This window comes from Vicugna pacos, chromosome 4, assembly GCF_048564905.1.
Source record: "Vicugna pacos chromosome 4, VicPac4, whole genome shotgun sequence".
Classification (NCBI taxonomy): domain Eukaryota; kingdom Metazoa; phylum Chordata; class Mammalia; order Artiodactyla; family Camelidae; genus Vicugna; species Vicugna pacos.
The window spans coordinates 78954979-78981931 of record NC_132990.1 but is presented as its reverse complement, the minus strand read 5'-3'; the positions used below and the strand labels follow the sequence as shown (position 1 = coordinate 78981931).

At 64.6% G+C, this 26953-nt stretch overlaps 1 protein-coding gene across 2 annotated transcripts in view; it reads right to left on the bottom strand.

Moving 5' to 3' along the window:
- Window positions 1-9226: 9226 nt before the first annotated feature.
- COL5A1 (collagen type V alpha 1 chain) overlaps window positions 9227-26953 on the bottom strand; it is a 146827-nt gene continuing 129100 nt past the window's right edge. Inside the window, exons 54-66 of one of the 2 annotated variants that reach the window (XM_072960518.1) lie at window positions 26728-26781; window positions 25805-25912; window positions 25630-25683; window positions 25483-25536; window positions 25034-25141; window positions 23835-23888; window positions 22945-22980; window positions 22564-22617; window positions 21147-21405; window positions 20168-20280; window positions 17330-17398; window positions 13546-13779; window positions 9227-9939 (exon numbers count right to left, since the gene is read on the bottom strand). In XM_072960518.1, coding sequence (XP_072816619.1) covers window positions 9793-9939; window positions 13546-13779; window positions 17330-17398; window positions 20168-20280; window positions 21147-21405; window positions 22564-22617; window positions 22945-22980; window positions 23835-23888; window positions 25034-25141; window positions 25483-25536; window positions 25630-25683; window positions 25805-25912; window positions 26728-26781 — 1344 coding nt within the window. In that variant the 3' untranslated portion in view covers window positions 9227-9792. Of the gene's footprint in view, window positions 9940-13545; window positions 13780-17199; window positions 17269-17329; window positions 17399-20167; window positions 20281-21146; window positions 21406-22563; window positions 22618-22944; window positions 22981-23834; window positions 23889-25033; window positions 25142-25482; window positions 25537-25629; window positions 25684-25804; window positions 25913-26727; window positions 26782-26953 lie in introns of both variants that reach the window. The other variant, XM_072960520.1, reaches the window with a different exon arrangement.

The window sequence follows — 26953 nt, the reverse complement described above, 5'->3', positions numbered from 1 at the left end:
CAACGCGCCCAAGTGCTGTGTTTGGAGGGGGGCGTCCCGCTGCCCGGACAGGCACGGGGAACCCGGGACGTGGCCTCCCCTGGGCGGGGGCAGGACACACCGCAGGGAGGCCCCGCAGAGCCGGGGCTGGAGGGGCCCTCCGCACCCGGGCCACGTGCGTCGGGACTGCCCTCTTGGCGGGCTGTGAGCGTCTCGCCCAGTGCGGGCAGGTGAGAAGCTGACATGCACGGTGTTACTATTTCAGCATAAAAATTGATGTCAATTTGTTAACTTGGGAGTTGGCATAATTTAAGAGAGTCTGGCCTTGGAGTAACAACCTGATAATCTAGTTGAAAATGTGACCTTGAGCAACGGGACGATTTTACGTGGGAATCTTGCCGCGTTTACAGTTTGTTGTTCAGAGACCCCCGAGCCATCACGTTCGCACGTTTACATTAGCAGATTTCTAAAAATTAGCTTAGACTCGGAAGCTCTCGTCAAAGGCAGACAACCTGGGCAAACACAAATTTGTATATATCCAAGTTGAAAATGCAATTAAAATGTTTAAAGCTGTTAACTGAGTCAATGAGTGAAGCAAAAATTATCTGTAAGCCTCTGCAAAGTTTATTAAAATGTGCCTGGGCCCTCATGCCTGGCCCGAAAGTAAGTGCCTGTTACGTGTAGCATACGGTTTATAAGCGCAGCTTGAAAGCTTAAGGAACCAGTGGACTTCTGAATTTACAATTTTAATAAATTGAACAAATTGCATACGGATTAATTTTAAAAGGTGGTAGCACACTGAGTAATCTCTGCACAAGAAGGGAAACCAAAGCTAGCGACGGAGCTCCGCGAGGAGAGACGGGCTCACGCTCACGCTCACGGAGCAGGCACTGCTCAGCGGGGGAGCCTCGGGGGCTTCTCTAGCCAGGGGTGGGCAGCTGAGCCCAGAGAAGGACAGAGGCTGCCCAGGGTGGTGAGCCAGGATGAGGGCTCCCCGGTGGCTCGCGGGGTCCTCGTGCCCCTCCCACCCTCCTCCCCGTCCCAACTCCCACACCTGCCCTCCAGCTCCCCGGACACGTCTCCACCTGCACCGTGAGTGGCTTAGAAGCCCCTTTCCTGGCCCCTGCACAGGAACGAGACAATCCCAGCCCCCTGGGAGGCGCCCCTGGGGCTGAAGGCCTGCTCACACAGCAAGAGAAGGGTTGATCCCAGGGCAGTGATCAAAGACTAAAGTCTGGTCACGGCGAGACAGAGGGAGGGGGCAGGGCACAGCCAGCCAAGGGATGGCCCAGCCATTAGCACCAAGGTGGCGGGAGAGTCGACTCCCTGTGACCTTGAGCTGCACGATGCGCTCACTGCACTACATCAGCAGGGGGAGGGCCCTCACAGGCGCCAGGACGCCCCGGGCGGGCTGACCAGGAAAGGCCCGATTCCTGGGAATCCCCGCCCCCGCACCTGTCAGCCTACGATGGTCCTCAGCCCGTAAACGCCAGCCCCCGCTCGGCACGGCCCCCTCTCTGGTCTCTGGGAGGCTGCGCTCTGTCTGTGGAGCGTGTGTCTCTGAGTAAATCCACCCCCACTCGACTGCGGCTGGCTCCCGGACGCCTTCCTGCGGGAAGCCAAGGACCCTCACGTGGCGGGGCCGTCCCGGCTCTGGCCGGGCCCCGGGACACGCCGTCCCCTCCCTCACACTCCTGTCCCTGTACGGACTGGCTGCCTTGCCCTCGGGGGCTGTTCCTGCTCCAGAACTTCAGAACTCTGCAGCCCTGGTGCTCCAAAGGCAGTCCCTGGGCCAGGGCACAGGAATTTGGCTCCCAGTTCTGCTGGCCCCGCAGCAGACAGAAGAGGGATGTTCAGTGAGCGCCTGTGCGATGTGCCGGGCGCCGGTCTGGGCCTGTGACGCGGGGGGACAGAGAAGGTGGTCCCAAGACGCTTGGAAGCTGCTCTATTGAGAGAAGACAGACAATGATCAGATGAGCGATGGCACGGCCCCAACAGAACGTGAGGTTTGATGTAACTTGAGACAGGAAGTGGAAGCAGAGTTACCACTGGCGGTCACTCACACTGACGCAGGTACAGCCTGAGACCCCGCGACCTCGTACACGGTGGTGGTAACTGTCCACCCCGGCCGCTCCCGCCGGCACCTCCCCGCCCAGCAGGGCCTCCGGGGCCCCATGCCTGTGGCGTGTGTCTGTTACCTTCAGACAGGCTGCGGTCCTGAGGGGACCCTCGTCCCAGCCCCTGGGGTGGGGGCGGGGGAAGAGTGCGGAGGGCCCCGTGGGGGTGCCTCGGGCTGGGGTGAGGCGCCCCGCTCGCCCCCGCCGTCCGCCAGCCCGCGGCCTGGGCCGTCCACCCGCCAGGGTCACTGGGAACCAGCCTGGTTGTGGGACCAGGGAGCTCCTGCAGGCGCTGCTGAGAACGCAGGACCCCGGACCGAGGCTCCAGAAAGCGCCTGCGTCACGGCTCCTGTTGGTTTGAGTGTTTTCGTTCTTCCCTTCCAACCTGCTTGTTCCGACGTGGTGTCTCCCACCAGCTGCACGTCCTGACTCCTGCGTCCTCACCCCCGCTGCCTGGCTCCGCCGATCGCGTGCAGTGTGACGGCTGGCGCGGCTGTGCTGGGTCTCCCATCGCGCTGTTTGGTTTCTATCCTCCCTCTGTTCCCTCTTGCTATATGTCCTCGGCCCCGTGAAGCCTCTGATGGCGGCCGTCTGCAGGGACCCCACCCCTCTCCACGAGTCTGTGCCCCCTCACCGTGGCCTGTGGGTGCCCGATGGGCAGTGGGGCTGGGGGACAAGCAGCCAACACCCCACAGCCCCACTCCCATGTGCACGAGGGTCTCCCCCACATGGTGGGCCCCCGAGGGCAGGGGCTGCATCCCCTCCGTGTTCACATCCCTGTAGCATCTGCCGTGGCCAAGGTGGGGGCTGGATCGAGCTGGCCTGATGCTATGCCCCTACCCCTGCTGCCTTGGCTGCAGCCGTGGAAAATGAGGCTCCTTCTGCCAAGCCATGGCCCCTCCCCAATCATCTTTCTTTCTCATCTTCCGGATGTCAGAGAACCAGCTCCAGCGTCCAGCCTTCAAGGGCAAAGGGCCCGTTCTACTGACAAGCATTCCCATCTTTTGGCAGGCAGGCAGACAGACAGACTGACTGGCATCACAGAGTCATGCCTGAGGAATTCCAAAGGCGTCTCCTGTGCATCCCTGAATTCCGCCCTCCGGTCTGAGGCTCGGCCACACCTCCTCCCGCACACTCCAGCCCATCCTGGGCCAAACGCCCCTCCGCCTATGGGTCTGTCACCTCTGGGTGGTTCCCAGCGTATTGGCTGGGAGTCCAGTCCCTGCCAGTGGACCTGAGCTCATTGTGAACAGGGTGTCCTCCTATCCCTTTGTCCGCTCACTGGCCGGCCCAGGGCTGCGCCCCTCGCGGGGGCTGGGCCCTTGGCAGTTGCTCCCCGAGTCACATCAGAGGGGCCGTGCCCAGGGTCCTGAGATCGCTTGTCCAGCACACAGCGGGTGCACAGGTGTGGCTGGTGCCGGGAAGCGAGCTGCCACGCAGCTGGGTGCTGACGCTCCTGCACAGAAGGCCCCTCGGGCCTGGTCACATCTGGCCCCCCGGCCTGGGTGTGACAGATGAAGAAACCAGGCAGCTGGACATCTCCCCGCCGCCCTGTCCGCAGCCTGCGGGGCTAACGCGTGCCTGAGGAGCACACCCAGGGTTTGCATTCAGGTCCCATAAACACGCATCTCGTGGAATCTTCCCCCGGTCGAGCCTCCGGCTGAGACTCAGTCACAGGCGCGGGTCCCGGCCCGCGGTTTGTTAGCAGTCCGGAGGTGCGGGCCGAGCCAGCTGTGCCCAGGCTGCTGCCCCGCGGAAGGGTGAGAGGACACGGGGCGCTGCCTCCCTCTGCGTTTAGGCGGAGTTTGTTACGGGGCCACACACAGCACAAACGCTGAACGTGGCATCCTCGCTTGGTCTGTCTCCCGTAATTAGGGTCTTTTAAACAGCCCGGCCCACCGAGGCCTCCCCGTCTAGGAGTTTCGAACCTGAGAAAGTCCAAGGCGCAGCAAGTCCTCGTGCTGCCGAGCACGTCGCCCCCAGCACACGCCTGGGACGGGCTCTCCCGAGTCTGCGGGAGAGCCGTTTGTCAGCTGCGGGGGGAGCGGTGGGCGGCAGAATATTTTGTGCTTGTGGGTCTGTTGAAGGATTTGCTCCTGGGGGTTACCGGAAAGGATGTTGTCCTGGCTGGGGCTCCCGGTGCGTCCTGCCGGCCCCTCCACCCAGACCACGTCTTGGGGGACGTCCAGACGAACGTCCTCCAGCTCCAGGTCGGCCTGCCTCCCTCCTACGTGCGCCCTGGGCGCTGGTGGGCTGTGCACTCGGAGTCCTGACCCGTCGCCAGGCCTGCTTTTCCCTTGCTCCCATTTCCACTCCACCGCGTTTTTGAGTCAACACAGCTAAATCATACCCACCTGTGGTGCTTGTCGCCCTGCTTTGGGTGTCGGTGCCTGGCAAAGGGCAGGCCCTCGATAAGCTGCCATCGAATGAATGAATGCGCAGTGGCAGAACCTTCAGGGGGTGGGAGAGGCGGGCGGGGCAAGGGAGGCGGGTGGGGGAGCGCGGTTCCTGCAGGAGTCCTCCCCCGAGGGAAGGCTCCCTGAGCTGCCACTGCCCCCTCCTCCCTCCTTACCCGGAGGAGGGCGGGGGTCCCCCCGCAGGAGGAGATGAGCTGGCTTTCCCAGGCTCAGGCCCTGCCCAGCCGCCAGCCTGTCCTGGACCAAGAAGTCAGTACAATCCCAGCCCCCCTGGGCCCCAACCAGGCAGGTTGGCGGAGACGGGCAGGTGTCTCCACGCCCACTCGCCACCCAAATGGAGGCGCTGCCCGAGGCAGGCTGCGGTCACGCTCAGCTCTTGGAGGTCAGGAGCCCTGGCAGATGTGGAAAGACGTTCGCCCTGACCCCTGGCGCGAGGGGCCGCAGCTCTGCAGCAAAGCCCCCTGCCCAGGCCGAGCGGGTGTACTCGCCCTTGCCCTCCATCCTTCCTCCCTCTCCGAGGACGCCCTAGGGCACGGGGCAGCAGCGCTGAGACGCGGGGCACAGAAGTGTCTCTTCCAACACGGGAAGCTTGAATCAATTCCGGCTCCAGACAGTGAACAACGACCTGCTTTCCTTTTTGTGGGGACAGATATTTTGCCTCATTCAGCAAAGACTAACGCAGCCCCTGGGGATGCTGAAGAGCAGGCGGCCGGCCAGGACCCAGCTCCTGCCGGGGCCCCGCGGCCCATCCCTCCAGGGCTCCCGAGGCAGGTGCCGGGCACTGAGGCTGCTCAGCCCCTTTGCAGTCGAGACCCACGCCGGCACCATCATTTCCATTGCCCCCACCTCTCCCAGTTGGGAAGCAAAGGCCGGTGTCATGACTCAGCCTGCATCTCCAGAAGACCCAGCCCAGTGTGGGCGGCCACGGGTGCTCCGCGAGCTCCTGCGGGTGAATTGCTGGGGACGTGATGGTGGGTGCAGGGGAGGGGCCCTGTGCTGGGAGAGCGGTACCCGCGTGGTCCGGCTTTGCTGCTCCCACCCCCAGGGATGCGCCCGTGGGAGCGCTCTCTGAGTCCAGGCTCCGGGCTGCACCAGCACCCGCGCGCTCTCATCCTCCAGCCCCGCCACGGGCAGGAGCTTCCATAGCTAGGTTTCCAGGGTCAGGGAAGAGGCGCAGAGAAGCGGGGGCTCTGTCGGCCTCGCCCCAGAGGGGTCTCACACAGGACCCGACGGTCTCAATTGCTACCCTCCTCCCTCTCCTCTTCCCAGGCTCAGCCCCTCACCTTTCAGGTTCACCTGCCTCCAGTGAGGGGAGGCGGCCCCTGGCCTTCCCGGGTGTCCCTCACCCAGACTGTGGGGCACCGGAGGGCCCGTGCGGCCCCGGCGGCCTGCGAGTCACTGTAAGTCTCGATGGCCGACTCAGGCCAGGCTGGTGGCTCCGAGTAGGACTCCTCCCTCCTGCAGGCGAGCAGCTCCAGCCGGCCCCCAGGGCCAGCGCCTGGCCCGTGGCTCCCACCCTCCCCGCGGGCCCCGTCTTGGCTTCCCTGCGGCAGCTGCAGACCTGGCCGGCTTGGCGGGAGGGCCAGCTGTTTCCGGAGCCACCTGTGGGTGCTGTGACGGCGCCGAGGCTTCCACCGCAGACGCGCTGCTCCCGCCTGTGATGGACGCGCTTACTCGGCGTTGGTCCCGCAAAGCGTTTCTCAGTTTCGTCTTTAGCGTCTCAGTGGCTGCTGAGGAAGTTGTCTTTTCCGGCTCTGAAAATCCTCGAGTCTGCGCGTCCTGCATCCTTTCAAGACAAGCGCGGGCGAGCGCGCCCAGCCTGCGGCACCGGCCTCGTTGCGACCTCTCCCCAGGTCACACGCTGTGACTGCCCGCAAGCCCTCGCCGGCAGCAGACAGCAATCTGACCACGTGGGTTCTGTCCCTGGAGACAGGGAGCCTTCCGCCCGCTGAGCACAGTCCCTGCCTCCACACCCGACAGCAGGACCCGCCAACTCGTGCTGCTGCTGTGAAGGGAATTCCCCACTCTGGCTTCCCGTTCCTGTTACTCCAGGGCCGTGCAGGCCAGTGGATCCCCAACCCAGGTGAGCGCCGGAATCACCCAGCGGCCTTGTCAGCACACAGATAACGCAGCCTCTTGCGAAGCGTCTGGTGCAGAAGGCCTGCCTCCGGGCCCTGGGAGGCTGCGCTGCTAGCAAGGAGACGACGCGGCTGCCGCTGGCCCCCGGACCGTGCTTTAGAGCCATGGAGTCTAGGTGTTGCTGCAGCAACAACAGTCCCCACTGTCAGGGGCTGAACATGACAATGTGTGTCTGGCTCCTGCTGCAAGCGCACGGCAGGTTGGCCAGGGACAGCTCCCTCTGGGAACCTGCCGGGGAGGCTCATGGCTGGTGACAAGAGAGGGAACCACTACATCAGACTTGCCGGCGCTTCTGCTCAGGGTCAGTGGCCAGGACGAGCCACGCACCCCACTCTGGCCCCGGGGGCTGGGCAGTATGACCCCACTATGAAGCTGGACAGCAGAGCGGGGGACGCGGGGACCTGCGGCCGGCCCCAGGACGCCGACTGCCCAGGGCGAGGTGCGCCCCACACACCCCGGAGGTCTGGATGCTCAAGGCTGTGGATGCTCCAGGAAGCCTGGAGGCCTGGTGCTTGACCACATCCCGAGGGCGCCCCAGGGAACAGCTCTGTCCGCGGGAGGCCCACTGCCCCCTCCTCCGAGGAAGAGCTCCCGCGGCCTGGGCAGGGCCGCCTTTCCTCTTCCTGTGACCATTGCCAGGACCTGAGAGTTTTCCTACTGTCGCTGAGCCTGGGGCCACATGTCAGTCTGAGCAGGGGAAGGCCTTGGTCACACTTAAGAAGACAGTCAATCACATCTGTTGACAGTGGAAACAGGAGACTGGATTTATTGAAAAGCAGTGACAATTATTCCTCTGTTACAAAGCTTTAAAATCTCGTAAGAACACCCTTCCCGGGCATTACAGTTAAAATGTGTGAACACGTCTGCTGGAGTTTCCGGGGACGCACGGCGTGTCACCTGACATTCTGTTCTGAAGGGCCTAGTGTCTTAAATCTTCCCCGTGGGCTTTCTTTTTACTGTCTGCTTTTACTTTTTGTCCACGTGTCCGATTATATAGATTAAGGGGGAAAAAATAAAATTACGCCAAAAGGATTTCTGCAAATATAAGAAGCAATTTTATTGCAATACACAATAGCCAAGTGTTCTGGGGAGAATGGGACACATTTTGACTTCAGTACAAATCACAACGGCTTCAAAGGGACCAACGGAAGGAAAAGATTGACAGAACAAAAGGAGAACTCGGGCGGGACGAGAAACCAGAACGGAATCACATGACCTAGACAGAGCCCGCAGGCCGCGGGCCGGCACCGCTCTGATATGGCTTTTCTTTTGAAGGGATGAGGGAGAAGGCCGTCGGCAGACGCTGGCGTCCAGGATCTGGGAGAACCTCGAAGCCAGACTTCTCTTCGGCGAGAGCGAGCCTGGGTCTCCGGCCCTCGGGGAGGCCTCGCGGGCGGTGCTCCCTTGCTCCCGGGGTGCTTTGCTGGGGCTTCCCAGGCTGGAGCCACGTTCCGACGGGGCAGGGCGGGCGAGGGCAGCACCGGAACCGGGACCCATCACGGCTCCTCCCGAGGGCCTGTCTGGCTTCTCCCGTCATGGAAGGAAAGGGCATTGCACGAGGGCAGCTTTTCACAGTAAAGGGATCGCCTTTCCTCGCCGGCCTGCAGGTCCCGGTCCTTGCTCCAGGAGGAGGGGGCAGGACGGGCCGGCCAGCCCCGAGCTTCCTCGCAGCTGAGACCTGCGCCTGGGGACATTTGCAGATGGAAAACTCCAAATTGCTTTGGTGGGGACGAGGCACCGCTGGCAGCCCCGGAGGGACTCAGAGTTCATTGCACATTTGTCTGTCTGCCGAGACGCCGACGGCAGCCCAGCTGAGACGCCCCACGCAGCTTCAATTCAGTTCTCGGAACAAACACAGATATTAGCACCACAAACGTTCGTCACACGCGGACCACACGGAGAGCGTCTGTGGGGGCGCGTGCGTGTGTGTTGTCAAATCACAGAAGCGCAGCCTGATCCTGGGCCTGGGCCCGGGGCAGCGTCACCGCTATCGGGGAGGAGAGCGAGCGGACCTGCGTCCTTCTCAGCAGCCTTGGCAAAACCCCGGGTGGTGGGGGCGAGAGCCAGGAGCGGGGAAGACAGGAGAACGGGGCACGGCTCGGCCAGGTGCCCCCCGTGCCGCCTTCAAGGAGATCTCAACAGATAGCACCACAAAAGAGGAGCGTAAAAATCAGCACCAATTATCATTAAATCATCATCTACAGGAAATGGGGTCTCCCTGCCCTGGCTCTGCAGGAAGGAAAATGGAACAAGGAAGCAGTTGCAATGAATTTAAGTCTGTGTTTTCCTCTAAGCGTACGTGGGAAAGGCAATGTATAGGATCCTTTTTTTTCTCCCCTTTAAAACAAAAATCCAGAGCTAATCAAAAATGTGTCTGAAAGGGCACTGGCGCCTGCCTTTTCAGGGCTGGGGTGAGTCCCTGCTGCCCTGGCAAACTTCCCGTTTATGCCCCACCCCCAAGCAGACGGGCTGTGCACTGCATCCCAGAGTGGACGCCCCGCCTGCTTGTCCAATTCTCCCAGTGGGACTGCAGCTGGGTTCCCGTGCGTGATTGAAAGTCAGGGACACTGAACGTTACGAAAATACAATACAAATATTTACTTAAAACTCACAAAAACAAAAGCACCTTTAATCCATCTGAAAGGCACGTGCGGAATGACATTTGGCCCGTGAATGGATCTTGTTAAGACGGAGGCTCTGGAGGGCGGGGTGACCTTTGCAAGGCCGGCCTCGGACGACTTTTGAAGGTCAGGGGAAACGCACATCTTCAAGTTGAATTAAAAAAAAAAAACGCCGTGATCTCCAAACACTGCAGCCCCTCCCGCACCCCGTGGGCTCTCCGGGAAGAGATCCCGGGCCGGGGCAGGACGCATGGCCGACCCCTTCCCCGGGGAGCGCAGCGCAGAGGGAAGGGCCGGAGGAAGCGGCGGCGGCTGTGGGACGTCTAGGTCATGTGATTCGGCTCCGGGGTGGGGACGCGGCTCTTTCCCTTTGCTCTCTCTGGGTGAGGGGCGGGCCCGGCGCGAGGCCGGGGCGCAGACGAGGTCGGGGGTGGGGGGGACGAGGGGCCTTCACTGTCCAGGACACCCACAGGCGGCGCACTGAGGTCACGAGGTTGCTCTGGGGGCGGGCTCCCGCTCCTAGCCCAGGAAGCAAGCCGGCCCCACTTCGAATCCAAATTTCTGTGACGCGTCACCAAAGTCATTGAACATGATGTCCACGATGGGCACTTGCTCCACCTTGGGGGTGTCGATCTCCAGAACCGTCTTCTGATAGCCTTTCTTTGTCTGGGGTGGAGAGAGGGGTGCCGATCAGCTGGGGCTCAGGGTTAACGGACCGCCCGTCACACCCACCCTGGCCCCGAGAGCCCACCCCGGCACGGGGGGCCACGGGGCGGCGGGCTCGCCCTGTCCTTGATGGCACGGGGAGCAGGCAGCTCACCCCAAGACACACCGTCTGAGCCCCCGCAGTCCGGGAGGGGTGTGGGCAGGCTAGGCAACGCGCCCCCGCCAGCTGGGCCCCCTCCTCCCACTGCTCCACAGGGATCTGCCCCCGGAACCAGGGGTTCCGGGTTCAAAAGGGAAGAACTCCAAGACAGCAGGAACAATGGCTGGCCCTCCCGGGGCGCCAGCAGGCTGGGCCGCACTTGGAAGAGAGGACTCCAAGTTCACAGGCTCACCCACCACAGAGGAGCGCAGGGCGGACTGAGGCCCGGGGAACGGGGGGCTCGGGGGAGGAGCGCCTGCTGGAAGAAGTCGGCACCCCATGCTGCCCAGCCCGCTTAGCCCCTGGAGCATCCGAGTTCACGGGCAGCGCAACCTGGGAGTGACATGAGCCTCAGCTTCTGACTGGGAGAGTCGGCCCCAGGAGCGGCGACCCCTCCCCTGCCGGCCTGTCTCCCAGCGTCAGGGAGCGAGGGTGCAAGTCAATGCTGCTCGGAGGGCCACCCACACTCACCGAGCTGGTGGGGTGGTTTCTCTGCAATTGATGGGGGCCCAGTCACCCGAGCGCTTACAGGGCCCGTGTGTGAGCAGGCGGCCAGCACGCAGCTGCCCCAGGCCCCCCTTATTCCTGGGGCATGAGTAACCACCACAGGCCGCAACGGCCCCCCGGGGGTTTCTGTGGTGTGGCTCCTCCGGCCTCCTGCCCGGTGATCTGTGCCTCCCCGCAGGGCCTGTCCCCGCGGCAGCCCGTCCATCACACGACACAGCCCCCACCCCCACCCCGGCGGCGTCCTAATCCCAACCCTTGGCGCTTGTTAGCGTGAATCAGGCCGGCCTCCAGGCAGGCGGGCCTCCCTGCCACCAGCATGCGGAGAGGGCGCCGGCCTCCTGCACGATCGCCTGGGAGCGGCAGGGCTTTTCCAGCTGTGGCTGAACTTTTGGGGGTGGGCTTGGGGCGAGCAGAACACTGGCCACTCCAGGCTGTTCCCCGGAAGCACCCCGAGGCCGCCTCCGCGCTGCCTGGCCGAGCCCCCCTCCCCGCACCCCCCGCTGGTCCCGTTCCCGCCATCAGCGGGGTTTGGAGTCACTACTGCTCCACCTTCTCCAAGACAAGACTCTTTTCTCTCCAGAAGTGAAAGTGTTCCGAGGAGGGAGCGGTCCTCCCCTGGGCCGAGGGCCAAGTCTGGATGTTCCATGATGACTGGCCTTGTCCTGCATCGGAGATGCCCAGAGGACCAGCACAGAGCTCAGAAAGGACCACCAGGACCCCGCGCTGGGGCAGCTAACTGGATCTGCCTTGTCAGTTTTCTATAAGAAGCTTGAGGCCAGGGTCTCATATGCACCTCAGCCCTGGGGGCCCCTGGGCAGCAGGGCTGGCTTCTCCAGATAAAGCAGTGGAGATGAAGGAGCCAGGCACTTCCGGCCCTCGGAGCTTCCCCCAAATCTTTGACTGTCCTTCCTGCAGAATGGCCGCTCCCCGTCAGGGGCAACCTGGACCCTGGGGCTGCATGTGGCAATGTCTGGAGGAACTTCTGGTTGTCACAACTGAGCAGGTGGAAGATCCAGCAGGCCAAGTCCAGGAATTCTGCTCAGCGTCCTACAGCGCAGGGGATCCCTCATACCCCTGCCACACACACAGGGGTCACCTGGCCTGCAAGGCTGAGAAACTGCCGTCTGGAACCAGGCTTCCTCTGTGTGACTTCAGGGAGCAGAATGGGGACGTACCGGTGGGAATGATGGACAGGCAGAGTCTGGCTCAGTTCTCAGGAGAGCTTCCTAACACCGAGAATTCACAACCAGGGCCTGGGTGGCCCGTGGAGGTAGTGAGCTCCCCGTAGAGGGAGGCAGTCAAGGTGCAGCTGTGCCAGGAAGGGACTATGGTGGGAAGAATGCTGCAGCGAGGTTAGGAGACTCAGCTCTGCCACAGCCTGACGACCCTGGCAGGTCACTGCATCCACAAAATAAAGCGAAGACCCTGATCAGTGGTTCTCACCCAGGAGTGGGCAGGGCTCTTAGTGGCGTTTGGTGCATGGAGGCTGGTGACGTCCTGAAAGGCCCAACCAGTGGGCCGTGGCCCCTGATACTGTCAGTATCCCCACGTCACCAGGAGACGCTGGGCCAGAGGGAGAGGACTTTGGTCCAAGCTGGACCTTGTTGGGAACTTCGCAGAGCCAGGAGGTCAGGTTCTGAGTCAGACAGCATTGCTGGAAATTTCTGGGCAAGGGGCTCCAAGAGAGAGGAATGGGGGCCCCCAGATCTTCCCAGGAAGCTCTAAGGAGTGGGGAGCCCATCGTGCTGTGCGCTAGGATTGACACAATATGGCAAATTGACTAGACTTCAACTGAAAAAGACTAGAGGAGGCTTTCTGAGCTGGATTAGGAAGCCGGGGCGGCCTGCCCTCTCACCCCAGAGGGTCCTTCATAAGATGCATTTTTCCAGCCTTCTCTTCCAGGGAAGGGTCCCCTCTTCTGGAAAACCAACCTGCCCCTTTACCAGATGCTGTGTCCTGGGCCAACCAGAGTGTTTCCCTTTCTGCCGTGGACACCAGGAAGCTCAAAGCCCCAGTCCAGGCTCCGTCCCCAAGGGCCAGCCTCTCCTCCACGAGAGGCGCCATTTCTCTTCAGCCTCCACTTTGACTGCCTCTGCTAGTGAGCCCGTCTCTAAACACAGTCACAGGAACGGGGGCTCTTCTAGGGCTTGTGGCAGCAAGGACGGCTGTGAGCTCCTTTTAGGCACGCTCCTCCCGGAACAGCCCTGGAAGCAGGCGCTATGATCATGTTCCTTTGCAGGAGGCAGGCACGGAGGGACAGTTTCATGTGGTGCCCTGCGACCTTCTGGAAGCAGCCCGGGGTTCGCGTCAGGAGCGTGAACAGACGCTGGACGGCCGGAGCTCCGGGTGCCCCTGGACCCCTTTCCCCAGGAAGTGCATCGTTCTGACCGTGCGCAGGGACAAGGTCTGCACGTGGCACCACCACGTCCGAAGGACTGACCCACTCCAGGCCCGGGGCCGGGGAGCAGGGAGGGAGGCTGAGCTTTCAAGAAGGCCGTTCTGCTGGGTGCCCTGGCCTCATGCTTGTCTCGTGCACACGCACCTCTAACCCCAAGGACGCCTTGAGGGGCTGTAACTAGATCCTTAGGGGGAAAAGGGCTGCGAAGTCCAGCCTGGCCCCAGGGGCCATCCACGGAGAAGGCGAGCGTGAACCTGGTCCAGCCGAGTCCTGCTCCGCGGCGACGCCGCGGCCCCACCCTCCCGCTGCCCCGCCTGACCGAGCCCGCTTCGCGGAACCGCCCCGCCGCGGGGCTTTGCCATCAGGCCTCAGTTTGCCCTCCGGAGCCCAGCACCGCGGGAAGACCCCCAACGCTCGCCGAGGGGCCCCACCGCGCCCCAGCGCAGCCCGGAAGCCGTGCAGACTGAGCGGCCGGCGCCCGCCCCGCCCGGGCGACACTCACAGCGCAGCCGTCCACCAGGGCACGGACGTGGGGGCTGTTGTCGTAGGACATCTCCTCGTCATTGGAGCCCAGGAGGCGCATGGCCTTGTCGTAGCTGCCCGTGGCGGCGTCCTGCCAGGCCACCGACTGGTAGCAGTGGTAGGTGATGTTCTGGTGGGCGGAGGCACTCAGCAGCCGCAGGAAAGTCATCTGGACCACGCCCACGGGGTTGCCCTCGGCGTCCACATAGGAGAGCTGTCAGGGCACAGGGAGGGGCACTCAGCAGTGCGGGACGCACCTGCCGCAGCGGCAAGGCCCCTCGTCCTCACTGCCCGGGCTCCGTGCACTTTGGTCATGCACTGTGGCCTCTGGACGGTCAGCCTTGCCAAGGGCAATGCCTGGAAATGTGTGGCAAGCCCAGCCCCCAGGCCAGCCCGCGCTGGCTCTCTCGGGAGTTCCCTGGGACAGAGGGAACCACGCCTCATTTCTTTCAGGGACCTAAATAACCCTCCCACTCCTCTCTGCCTGGCTGGTCTCCACTCACCCTCCAGGGCTCAGCTCATGTGCTTCCTACTCCAGGAAGCCTGCCAGGGTTAGGTGCCCTCCTCAACCTTGGCCTGGCTCAGTGTCCACCTTTCCTACCAGCTAAGGCCCTTCACAGCGGCGCTGGCCTCCTGACTTGGAGGCCCCTGGTGAGCCTGGACCGGGCGCCTGGGGGAAGGGCCTGGCAGTACATCCCTGTCGCTGGGCCCCAAGGCCGGCCGAAGCAAGGAGCTCCTTAGGTCACACTAGTAAATGAAAGCCATTGGCTGAGCATCCGTGATGCACAAGGACCTGGCTAGGGCCGTGAGAACTGGAGACAGAAAGGGCAGGAGGCCTCAGGGAGCAACAGGCCAGCTGGGCGTGAGGCAGGGGTGCTTGGCCTGCAGCGAGGAAGGCCAGCCTGTGAGAGGGTCACAGGCCACATGGCCAAGAGCCAGAGGACTGGGGGGAGTGGGCACCCTCCCGGAGGCACAGGGGAGAGGCCACCCCTGCCCTTCCTGGGCGAGGACTCGAGGTGGGAGCAGAGCAGGCCTTCCTGGGGCCTGGGGCCTGGGGTGGTCAGCCTGGGGCCTGGGGCCAAGGGCCTGGGGTGGTCAACCTGGGGCAGTCGGCCTGGGGCCTGGGGTGGTCAGCCTGGGGCCTGGGGCCTCGGGTGGTCAGCCTGGCCCACGCTGAGCGGGCAGCCGGGGCGCCCGGTGACAGGACCCTCACTGCAAGGCCCCCCCTCTGGCCTCTGCCCGCAAAGCCGCACGGGACACCCGGGAGCGGACAAGCTGCTTCTCAAGTGCCTTCTCAGCGCGGCCGCTGGACGGACGCTGGGCTGAGGTGGATCTGTTTCTGTGTCTTTCTGAGCTGCTGGCCACGCCAGGGAGCGGGGACGGGGAGCATCTGATCTCCCCCCAGGCCCTCCTCACAAACCCAGCAGAGCAAGCCTGGCCCACTGTGTCTCCCCAGCAGAGGAGGGGGCGCGGGTCCCCTCCTGACAGTGCCCATGGGATCGCTGGCCGCTGTGTCTCGGACCCTGCCCCCCACCCCAAAATGCAGCCATGCTAAACACACCAGGGAGAATTTAAATTGACGCTGTCCACTTATTTAGAGAGATACATATGCAACTAGAGCTGCATGCGGTGGGCGGGGCCTGAGCCCCCTCCCTCCCTGCGGGGTGGGGAGGGCACAGAGCGCCGGCCAGCTCCCTGCGCGGCCACCGGACACTGACTTCCAGCTGGGCTCTGAGGAGAGAGAGTTATACCAACCGCAGTCCGGGCCGTCAGGGTTCCTCTTGGACGGACGGTGACTGACTGGAGGAGGGACTCATGCGCAGAGAAAGGCCGGGGGGCGGGGGGACGGGTGGTGCACTGGACACAGAAGGACCTGAAGCCACCAGTGCCGGGCGGGTACCCGGGGGGCTGGCATGGTGGAGCCTCTGCTCCGTGTTGGATCCCAGAGCCCCGGCGTGAGCCCTGGCCTCCCGGTGGGGAAGGGGCTCTGCAGGACCATCTCCATGGGGGACGCCCAGGGCAGCCAGCCCAGAAAAGCACCTGTTTCACCAGGGAGGGAGCTGGCATCTACACCCCGTCCACTCCGAGAGTCAGGGGAGCCGGAAATGATGCAGTGGGGAAGTGCAAAAGGTGAGCCGCTATCTCCCCAGGAAATTCCCTGCACCTCCGTCCTCGGCCAACTGTGCGAAACAAAGGACGAAAGGAGGAGGCGGGCTCTGGGCTGGTGGCCGAAAGCGGCGGTCCTGTCACCGCTCCCTCGGAGCCAGGTAGGTGGGTGCGGGCGGTGGGGGGCCCTGTCTGGAGAAGGCAACCTCCACGGCTGTGGAAAGGACCCCTTTCCTCCTGAGCCCTGCGTCCCCTACCCTCGCACTCTGTCCACTGACTCAATTTGCACTGGTCACTGCCCCCCCCGAATGGGCATCCACATGAGGTCCTTCTGTGTGCCAGCTGCTCCTTTCTGAGGAGAGCGCCAAGGAGGTGAAGGGGAGGAGAAACGGCAGGAGAGAGAGGAGGCGAGGGGGCCCGCGGTCCAGACACAGGGCAAGAGGCAGTGCCCAGACGCGGCGAGGCGAGCGTGAGCCTTCAGTGTCTGGGAAGAACTGGGGTGACTGGGAAGGTGGCACAGAGCACGTGAGGCATTAACAATGAGCTCGGAGCGCCCCCGGGTCTCAGAACCAGAGGTCCTCGGGGTGCGGCAGGCAGAGGCCGGTGAGCTGGAAGGTCCTGCTCGGGGTCCCAGGGTGCAGGGAAACGTGTCCGCTCCCCACGCGGGGAGGCCGGCTCAGGGCAGAGGGCCAGCTCGGAAGTCCTGAGACCCAAGAGCTGGCTTCCAAGTGAACAAGGACGTCCTTCCAGGTGGGACAACAAGCCCGAGGGGGGCACACGGGAAACAGGGAGCTCCGTGACATCTGCTGCGTGGCCGCGTCTGGAGCCTAGGCCTTTCACTTGCCGGGAAGGGAGCACAGAACTCTGCACTTTATTCCAGGACAGGGCCCACACCCGACTCTGGAGGTGTTCGGGAAACGCTCTGCTCCGCAGAAGCAGCCGCCAGCCTCCCGTGATCGGGCTCAAGCCGGCCTCGGGCTCTGTACCGTCGGGAAAAGCACCACGTTCGGTTCCTTCAAGGAACACCAGTTGCTTTTCCCCTCTGGGACGACTCAAGACTGGCTCCCCAGAAGCTAACACAGGGACCAGCACAGTGGGGTGGACGCAGCGGAGAAGCCCCGAGCCGACTGCAACGGGACGGCCCCGCCGGGGCGGGGCGCTGGTGGGCGGGTCCTAGGAAGTACCGGATGGTTTAATGGTCCAGGACCCACGTCACCGGAGCTGTCCCCTGGGACCTAGCAAAATCAACCCTCCACTCCTGGCATCTTTGGTCTCAACTCCCGCAGCGCCCAGCTGCGGCGCTGGCGCCCTGCATGCCACCCTCATGTCCTCCACCTGCACCCGGCTGCTCCCCGCTAACCTGGACCCTCGCTGGGTGGCGGGAGGGGCGCCGGCCTGAGTCTGGCGGTCACGGCCGGGCAGCAGTCTGGCTGGCGGCGAGAGCGGGAGTGGCGCTGGGCAGGGAGGTTAGTCCCATGCAGAGCCGAGCCAGGCCGTGCCGCAAGCAGGCAGCCCCGTGGCCACTTACCAGGGACCCCCGCTTGTACTGACTGTACCAGGTGGAGGGCTGCTCTTTGGGCCAGCGGGCCATTTTACTCTGCAAGATACGAAACGGGTGGGTTTAAACGACACCGCACAGGAGTCGGGGGCTGTCTTACCAGTTTGCCACGCTTGAATTCACTGAACCAGGAACCTGGGTTTTCTTTGGGCCAAGAAGTGATTCTGGCCTAAACATTGAGGGGGGCGGGGAGGGAGAGAAACAGAACGACAGGGTTACTTCTGCCTCCTGGAGACACGCTCCCCCATCTGCGAACACGCCTTCTCCCCGCCGAGCGGGCCTGCGTCCTGCCTTCCTGGAGATGCCGAGACGGCGGGCCGGCCCGGGAGGCTCCCGGAGGCGCCCTGGCTCCCCCAGAGCAGGGCCGCTCGCCCTACAGCGGAGCCCAGACCGTGATCGGGACAGGGGAGCCTGGTGCTCCCGGGGGCCGCCATCTGCTTCATGTGCACGATCAGAGTCTGCGTCTCCACAGTTTTGAGTCTCCAGCACCCAGTACAGAGCCTGGCACGCCGCCACTGCGGGGAATGCTCATGGCGTGAACAAAGGCGGGCTGAGTGAGTGGTTCCCACTCTCCTCCATGAAGACACTGAGGGTGATACGGACACTTCCCGCTGGGCCAAGGGAAGATGGGTGGGCATCCTGTCTGACCCGAGGGGCGTGGCTCCATCTTCAGGTCCTCTACCCGGGACAGAGTGGGCAGGGGCCCTCTTGGGGTCCAGCTGGGCGTGAGGTATGCGTGTGTGTGTCTCTGTATGGCGGGTGCATACGCGATATGTGTGCGCGGTGTGGTGCGTGTGTACCTGGGATGAGTGTGGCGTGCGGTGTTTGGGGGGTGTGTGTATCTGTGTGTGTTCAGTGTGGGTGTGGTGTGTGTCTCTGCATGTGCTGTGTGTACAGAGGGCGGGCGTGTGAGTGTTGGTGAGTGTGTGGTGGGGCATTCTCCCTGGGGAGAGTGGCCTGGGAGGGGGGTCCCCGTGAGCACTAGGGGGACCCGCGGTCCAGAGAGCTTCCCCGAGGCGGCAGCAGGAAGCCGAGCGTCCGGCCCTTCCTGGGAGGGAGGGGCTCCCGCCTGGCGTTTGCTCCGCAGAGGGCAGGGCCGCAGCGCCCACAGGCCGGCCTAGCTCCCAGCGGGGCCTCGGGAGTGCCGTGGAAGCAATGGGTGAAGGAACGACCCCTCCCGCAGAGTGGAACATGCCGCCACCGCCCGTGGTTTGCTCGCTGCAGGTGCAGAGACCCGGAGCAGAACACAAGTGCCCACTGGTCCAGCCTGTGGCCAGCGTCCCTCGGGTCATCTCCGTGGGCCCCGGGTCCTGGTCCCCATCCCCTGGCTCCTCCTCTGAGCTGGCCTCATGCAGGGGAGCCCGAAAAGGGGCCCGGCTGGAGGAGGAGCATGCCCGGCCTGCTCCCCGTGCTCAGGACCCTCTCGCTCTGGCTCTGCACCTGCCGCTGTCAGCACCGAGCCCAGAAAGCTCAGGGCGGCCTCCAGGGAGCAGGGCCAGAGGTGTGGGCAGGCGCAGGCCTCGTCCCAGACTTCTGCCCTCCGCCCCCACCTGTCCCACTGTCCTGCAGCCCGGGCGACCGGGCAGAGGGTCTCAGCCTGCACGAGGCTGAGCCACCACGGCCTGAGCCCAAGGCCCCGTGGACCCCTGCTGGGCAGCACGCGGGCAAGGAAGCACGAGGGGCAGTGGGGGTCACGCAGTGCCCCAAGCCCGCTGTCCGCCCTGCCCCACCACCTGCCAGGGCTCCGGGGTGGGCGGCCCTAACAGTCCTCCAGCATCGAGGCCGCTGGCAGAAGACGAACAGCCGCAAGTAGGCTGCGAGATTCCTGAGTTTCCACCCAAGTTTCCGCCTGCGCCCCCGTCAGGCGCAGGGGTCCTGAGGTTCGGGTTTTCTTTTGAAACCCACGGATTTTGCTGCCAGAACTGCAGGTTCCCGAGGATTTCAAATTCCAGGTTGGGGGAGCGTGAACATAAAACAGGGGTCCCCGAACTGGCCCCGTCAGCGCAGAGCCCCGGCTCCTTCCGGCTCACGGGGGTCCAGCGGGCCCCGCCGTGACAGTGACACTCAGGGACAGGGGACTGTGCCCAGGAGGACGTAGCCACTCTTCCTCTAGAGGAAGCGCTGCCCTCGGCCTGGGGCTCGGGACATCACGGGGGACGGTGTGTTCAGGCGGAGGCAGAGGGCACTGTGGCCGAAGCCTTGCCCTTCCCAGGTGGAGACCTCGGCGCCTCACCTGTCCTGGGCCAGAGTGGCTTTGGTCCCAGACACGTGTGTGAGAGAAAGCAGTGCACGCCTCCCGGGCACACCCATCCACGCGCCACCCTCACGCCCCATCCGTGCACACTGGTTCACACCCACCCACGCACACCGAGACCCCACCAGAGGTGACGCCGCTGAAGGACCACGGAGGTGACTGTTAAACTGACGTGCCACAGAATCTCAACGGATCAGAATCTCGAAAACCAACAATTTCTCCTGAACAGACTTTAAAGGAATGCACAGCAACTCAGGACCAGCTAGCACGGAAGGCAGCTGACCCTAAGAATTCCGCAAACACCAGCTTCTAAAAGACGCACTTGGGTCACTTTTGCCCCGGAAGTTCTTCCGTGGGGCTCAGGTGGGCCTGAGGTCAGAACCGCAGGGTCACCTTGCTAAGGCTTTGACCCCGGTGGTTGAGACCCCAGCACTGGGGGTGGGTGGAAGGCACCCGTGAGCAACGTGCCCCTCTGACCTTCCGCAAGCCAAGGACGCACGAAGCCCATCCCATCGCTAGAAACTTCTTTTTGAAGCAAATCCAAGTCTACTTCTGGGGGGAATAAGGCTTGATTTGGGAGCTGGCCAGTTTCTGGTTTTCATTCTAAAAGCCGCACGCACGTGGCGCAGCAGGGCCTGGCCTGGCCCGGCCGGGAGGGGAGGCGGCGCGGCGGCGGGTACTCACCCCCTCGGACTTCTTGTCGGGGAAGATGCACGTGGCACCCCCGCCTGTGAAGTTGCAGTAGACTTTGAAAGAATCCCGGGAGCAGCCTTGGTTGGGGTCCACCCAGTACTCCCCTGCATGGCAGAGACAGGGAGGGCGGCGGGCCCGTCAGAGCCGCTCCCCGGGTGGTTCCGGAAGCGGCTGCGACGTCTCGGCTCAGCAGTTACAGCGCACACCTTTCCGGGGCCTGTCTCAGGGCCCCACAGCCAGGCGGGGACAGACTCATCACCAAGAGCACAGCCGGGGCGCGGGACCTGGGGACACGTGCTCTGGGGAACCGGGAAGCGGGGCTTGGCCTGCTGGCGGGTGGACGGGAACCCAGAGGTGATCTGGGCCAACTCCTGGAGGGTCAAGCACTTGGGCTCAGGGTCAACTGGAACCAGGGACACGCCTCAGACCTCGCAGGGGAGACGTTCGCCCCCTGGGGAGAAGCAGCGAGCGAGCGTGGCTTTACTTCCCACGGCAGGCGGTGCTTGGTTACTAGTGGTGAGGGTGGACAGGTCGCCTTTGTTGACATTCTGGGGCCTACACGGTGCCTCCCGAGGACGACATCAAGGACCAGGACGAGCGTTAACCCCGACGGCTGCTGCGGCCAGCGCTCGGCCAGGCCCGGCCCGGGGCATCTGACGCCCCCCATGCACGCCCCCAGATAGGGACGTGTCTCACTCCCATTTTCTAGGTGGGGACACAGGGCTCCGGCTTCGGGCAGGTTCCCCGCCAGACCACGGCTAAGGGCAGCCTAGACCCCGGCTCCGGGCGGCCTCGCAGCCCTGACCTCTCTCCCCGGGCCCCCAGACGGCCTTCCCTCCCACCGCAGTGCCTCCTCGGGTGACGAGGGGGAGACGCCCCTGTGCCCCACCGCACATGGGGACGCCGAGGCTGAGTGAAGTGCCTGATCCCTCCCACCACGCCGGCCCCTCCGTTTGTCCCAGGCCCCTACCGTCTGGGAAGTCGGGGTGACAGAGCTGCAGGTCCTTGCAGGTGCGCGCGGGGTTCTGCTGCGTGCCCAGGGGCCGCTTCATCTGCTCGATCTCCAGCTTCAGGGAGTTGAGGGAGCCGAACACCTCCTCCATGCCGTCCGCGTAGTCCATGTAGCTCTCCACGCCCTCCCCGTCATCCATCAGCTGGCTGGCGTCGATGTGCCGCCGGGTCCTGGACGCCTGGATCGGCAGGGGCTGGATGACCTCGCCTGGGGGGCCCTGGGTGCAGAAGAGGGGCCGTGATGGGTGGGAGAGGACGAGAGGGGTCCCGGGGCAGGAGCAGGGCTCCCTGGGGCCCGGCGCCGGGGCTGCAGGCACCTGTCCATCGTAGTACAGTTTCCTTCCCTCTTTCCTGGCGCTGGAACATTTCACGCCCATCCCCGAGGCCAGGCTCACCGGCACTGAGCACTCTCTCTTCCAACCTGCACCCCGGGGCCCAGCTCCCACACTGCCCAGCCTCGCCCGCCTGTCCTTCTCTTGAGAGAGACACGCTCCAGCTCATGGTCTTGGCCTGGTGTCCTCGCCCTCTATCCTCAGCCAGACTCCAAGTGCCTGGGTCTCCTCCCGCCTCTGCAGCACAGCCTGGGGTTGCGCACAGCGGGCCAAAGTACTGCCTGCTGATTCGAGGAGACTTCATTTCCTTGGGCTGTGTCAGGAGGCCCCGGCCGAGGATGGAGATGGGAGTGGTGAGGCAGCGCTGCCAAAGCTGGGTGTCCTGCAGAGCGCTCAGCACACCCCTGCTTGTCCCGGGCTCCACCCTGCACCTTGGGGCCTTGTCTAGTACTGCCCTGCCCCACAGTGCATGCACATGCACACGCACAACACACATACATGCACACACGTGCACAGCACACGCACACACATCTATGTCCGCAGATGCACACACGTGCATGCGTGCATACACAGATACACGTGTCACACAATGCACACACATGCATGCCCCCACATGCACACCCACACGTGTGCGCACACATGCACATATTCACACACACAAGCAAGCACACATACATGCTCACAGATACATACACATACACATGCATGCATACACATGCGTGCACACTTCACACATGCACACAAACACGCAGGCACAAAATACGCTCACGTGCATACACGCACGCACGCACACATGCACACAGAAATACACGTGCATACACACACGTTAGTGCCCCCTCCCCCTCCCTCCCCAGCCAGACCCCCCGAGGGGGAGACGCCTGGGCCGACTTGTGTCCCTGGATCTACCCAGAGGCAGACCCTGCCAGCCACACACCCGCAGGTTCCACAGCACTTCAGGCGGAGCCACGCAAGCAGACGCCTCCTGTGAGCCCCTGGCATTAGGGGAACCCCCACCCCACTCTCAAGTCTTTAAGGGCTACTCACCGGCGGGCCGGGGGGTCCTGGGTGGCCTGCCTCACCCTTTGGGCCAGTTGGACCCTAGGGGAGAAGAGAGGAGAACCGGCCCTGACCATGGTGCCCACCCCGAGCTGCAGAACGATGCCCGGAAACAGGGGGAGAAGGCGGGGGGACACATCTGACGAGCTGGGCCCCTCCCCAGTCCCACGTGCAGGGACCAGACGCCCCGAGCTGAGGAGGCAGAGCCCTCCCTGTGAGGCTGGGAGTCTCCCCGGCTCAGGCTGGAGGCGAGCTTGGGGCAGAGGAGGGGGAAGGGCTGGGCCCCGTGAGCCGGGGGGGGCTCTCCTCCGAGGGGGTGCACATCCCTCTCCCGGGGGGCCTGGGCCGGCCAGGGGAGACGCCACTCACCGAGGAGCCCTTAGCACCTTTTGGACCAGGAGGGCCCTGCAGAGAGAGGGGCAGAGCATCAGACGGCAGGCGGCCTCTTCACTTCCAGACACCCGCCTGTGACCCACAGCCCCACAGAGGCCCGGTCTGGCTTCACCCCCTCCTCGTGCCCACGCCCCCCGTCCAGGGGTCCAGGCTCTGACTGGGGAGGTGGGGGGGCAGCTGGCGCTCACCCACACAGAGACCAGCAGGGTCCCGTGCACCCCGGGTCAGCCTCCCACCCTCCCCAGCAGGGAAATCACAGCTCAGGCAGCCAGTGTCAGGGGGCCGCGAGGGCGTGCTGGCCTCAGAGGCCCTGGCACGGAGCCCCCTCCAGCCCTCTCCTGGCAGCCCGCAGCAGGGGCCAGTGTCGGAGCAGCTGGGGCCACCTTGGCCACGTGGACCCAGGCCCAGGCCCAGCTGGGGCTCGTGGGTTGACTGGTTTCGGGCAAGGCTGTGGGGATGTTTTTGGAGTACATGGGGGAGGCCCCAGGCTGGGTGCCTAGAAGACCTGACCCCTGCTCCTCCTGTCGGGGCCAGCCTGGCCCTGCTCGTGCTGATGGGGAGGGCAGGGGAGGCAGCCACTCCTCAAAAGCCTAGAACGGATGCTCACGCTCCCTGAAGTGCCTAGAGATAAAGGCTCCCCCATCACCTCCCCAACCTGAAACCAGAGACCCCACTTCCTTGCTTCCGTCACGCGGAACCTGAATGTGAGTTAATGAGCGTGTCACCGGGGCCCCAAGGCCCACCGGCTGAGGCCCAACCCTGGGAGGGCCCGACTCTCCCGTCCTCCCGCCGCACACCAAGCGCCTCCCCAACCCCGCTCTCCCTGGAACAACTCAGGATGCCGCCCCGCGCTCCCAGATACACACCGGCAAGCCAGGGGGGCCCGGGGGGCCGATGGGGCCGGAGGGACCAGTGATGCCCTGAAAGGAGCAGAAAGCACAGCTGTGAGCGTGCAGGCCAGCCTCGGTGCCGGGTGGCCTCCTCCCCCAGCGCGGGCCGCGCAGGCGAGGGCTGCTCCTTTCGGGGCCTGGACGCCCGCTGTGAGGCTGAGCAGCCCCCGGCACTGCTGCCTGGCCGGCCTGGGAGGATCCCCCGCGTCCGCAGGGCCGCAGGGCGGCGAAGGAGCGAGAAGCAGCCCTGCTAACACTCTAGTGTGAAGCAGAGGCCCCGTCCCTGCCTGGTCCCCGCGGGCTGCTCTCTGCTCACGGTGTGGGTCTCCCCACCAGCGCGAGCCCCAGGAGGGGGGCAGCGAGGCTCCTGAGGTCCTGGCTCTTCTGTCCAGCCTCCCGGTGGCTTTTCCCACACTCGGAGTTTGCAGCCTCTGATCCAGTTTTCAGGGCCACGGGGAGACCGCGGTTGATGAGGCTGGGGTTCCTAAGGACGCCCTTCCACAACCTCCCCCCACCCTCGTCTCACAGGCTCTGCGCCCTCCAGCGTGGCCTCTTTCAGTCAGGCTGGGCCGCAGGGGGCACAGCTCGGGGGCACGTGTGGGCCCGTCACACCTGGCTTGGGAAGCGGTGATTCACATGCTGGAATGAGGCCCCTTGGCCCTGACGCGGGGAAGGCAAAGGCTGGCCTGCCACGCCCCCCTCCTGCCTCCATGCACACCCCGCCCTCCCTGGCCACGGAGTCCACTCAGCGGACCCCAGGTGCGGGCAGGGCGGGACTCGCAGCCTAAGGTTTTCCTTGCTGTGGCTCCCCGGGTTCCAGTTAGCTGCAGGGGTTCCCAGGGAACTCTAGGGCCAGGTGTGCACACCTGGGTCAAGGTGGGAGTGAGGGCAGGGAGGAGTGACGGTCCAGCACGTTCTCGGCAAACGTGGCCAAGTGTCCCCGATGACCTCCTGGGCAATCAGCTGGGTCAGAGGGCCTTACACGGAGCTGGGGGAGGCCACCAGGGCCAGGAGCACCAGTCAGGGTCCAGGCTGGGCTCCGGTTCTGCCGCAGCTCCCCGTGCACCTGGGCAAGCCCGTCCCCTCAGCTGTTCCAACCCGATCTGGACACGGGGCTGTCCTTCCGGCTCTAACGGGCCTCGGGTCTTGGGACGCAGAGCCAGCGCCCCACGTACCTGTTCTCCCTTCGGGCCAGAGGAGCCCTGAGGGCCGGGGAGCCCACGGTCACCCTTTTCTCCCTGCTCGCCCGGAGGTCCAATCAGTCCGATCAGGCCTGGATGACCCTGTGGGGAAAGGAAAGGGTATTTGCAGTGACAGCACCTCATGTCCAACCACGTGGGCCCGCAGGTGTGGCAGCTCGTTCCTGCCTAGAGCCCTCGAGTCGCTCGCCGCCACCTCAGCGAGCCAGGGCAGGTCCTGTCCACGGGGCGTCTCGGGCCTCCAACCGAGGGCAGCGACCGGGTCTCCGAACCGCGTGGGTCTGTTTCCCTTGCGTCACGGCCCCTCGGGCCCCGCCCTGAGCTCGTGACAGATGTGGGGGATGCGCAGCACCTCGCTGTGTTTGAGCCGCGGGTACCTGAGGGGCCCGATTTCCAACTGCAGAGGCACCGGGGCCCCATCTCACCTTCTCGCCTTTGGGTCCAGAATCTCCTTTGAGGCCGGGGAGTCCTGGGGGTCCCTGCGGGGGGAGGCAGCGGGATCAGAGTCCTCATCCCCAGTTCTGCCCTCCGCCTCCACTGCCGGGGGCTCCTCGGGGGCACCGGTGACTCACCATGGGGCCAGGGGGGCCGTCGGGGCCTGGGGCTCCGGGGAGGCCTTGTTCACCCTGAAACACAGTGGGCCCTCCATGTGAGCTCCGCTCCAGCCCGTCCCCGCGCCCTGCCCCTCGCGCCTCCTTGCGCAGCGGCCACACCCACCCGCCTGCCCCGTCTCCCGGGTCCACTCACCACAGGCCCGGGGATCCCACGCAGACCGTCAGGCCCGGGCTTCCCGGGGGCCCCCTGGGGACCAATGGGGCCAGTCTTCCCAGGAGGACCTTCCAAGCCAGCTTCTCCCTGCAGGACAGCAAAGGGGACAGGGAGGGGCCCTGATGCTTGAGGCTCTGGTCACCCCAGTCCAGGACCACCTCTCAGAAGCCCCGAGCAGCCTTGGAGAGAAGCCCAGACGCCCCGGAAATCCAGGGCTGGCCCCCGTTCCCAGGGCTCCTTCCAGAGGCTGCGCTGGCCAGTCCTCAATCTTACTAGCGTCCTCGGTCACCTGGGCTCCCAGCCACCACGGCCACTGCGGCGGTTACGGCCGGCGCACAGCTCGCGGTGCACACGGCCACCTGCCCTGAGCAGCGGTGGGGCTGGGCGAGTTCCCCTGCGTCTCAGTCAACACTGGGGCACCTCCCAGAGGAGGCAGCGGGGCCACGGTGGCCCACCCAGCACCTCCCGGGAGCGCGGCCGCGAGGGCTCTGGGTGCTGGGCTGCATGCCCACCACACCACACACGCACCCGCCCGGTCCTCAGCCCCGCGGGGGGCCCTGTCACAGTCACCGCGTCACAGGCGGGGCAGTGGGGGACTGAGCAGGTCAGCACCAGGCCCGAGAGCACTCAGCCCTGGCCTCCCCAACTCAGGCCTGTGGGGTCAGAGGCCCCCGAGCCAGAGGCCCAGCCAGGCCACCTCCCTCGGAGAGGACAGACCCCCCCCCGCCCAGGTCGGCAGCGACAGTGGGCCTCCCTCGGGGGGCCCGCCAGCCCCCTCCGCCTCAGCGGCTTTGTGCGTTTGCACCATGTCCACTTGCACCCGTGTGGCCAGAGTGCCCGTGGCGCTCTCTGGAAGGTCTATGCATGGTCACGGTCATAGTCACCGCCCGAAAAGCACTCACCTTGGCTCCTTTCTCTCCCTGCCGGCCTTCGGGGCCCGCGGGGCCGGGGGGACCCTGGAAGGAGCAAGAGTGACAAGTGGGCTCCCAGAAGCTGAGTGAGGGGGTGAGTGCGGGGTGGGGGCGGGCAGCCGGGGGGCAGGGTGAGGGCGTGGGGGTCCTCCCAGATCCTTAGAAGGAGCCCCAGGTACTCCGGCTCCAGAAAAGGCCTCTGGGTCCGTCAGGAGGT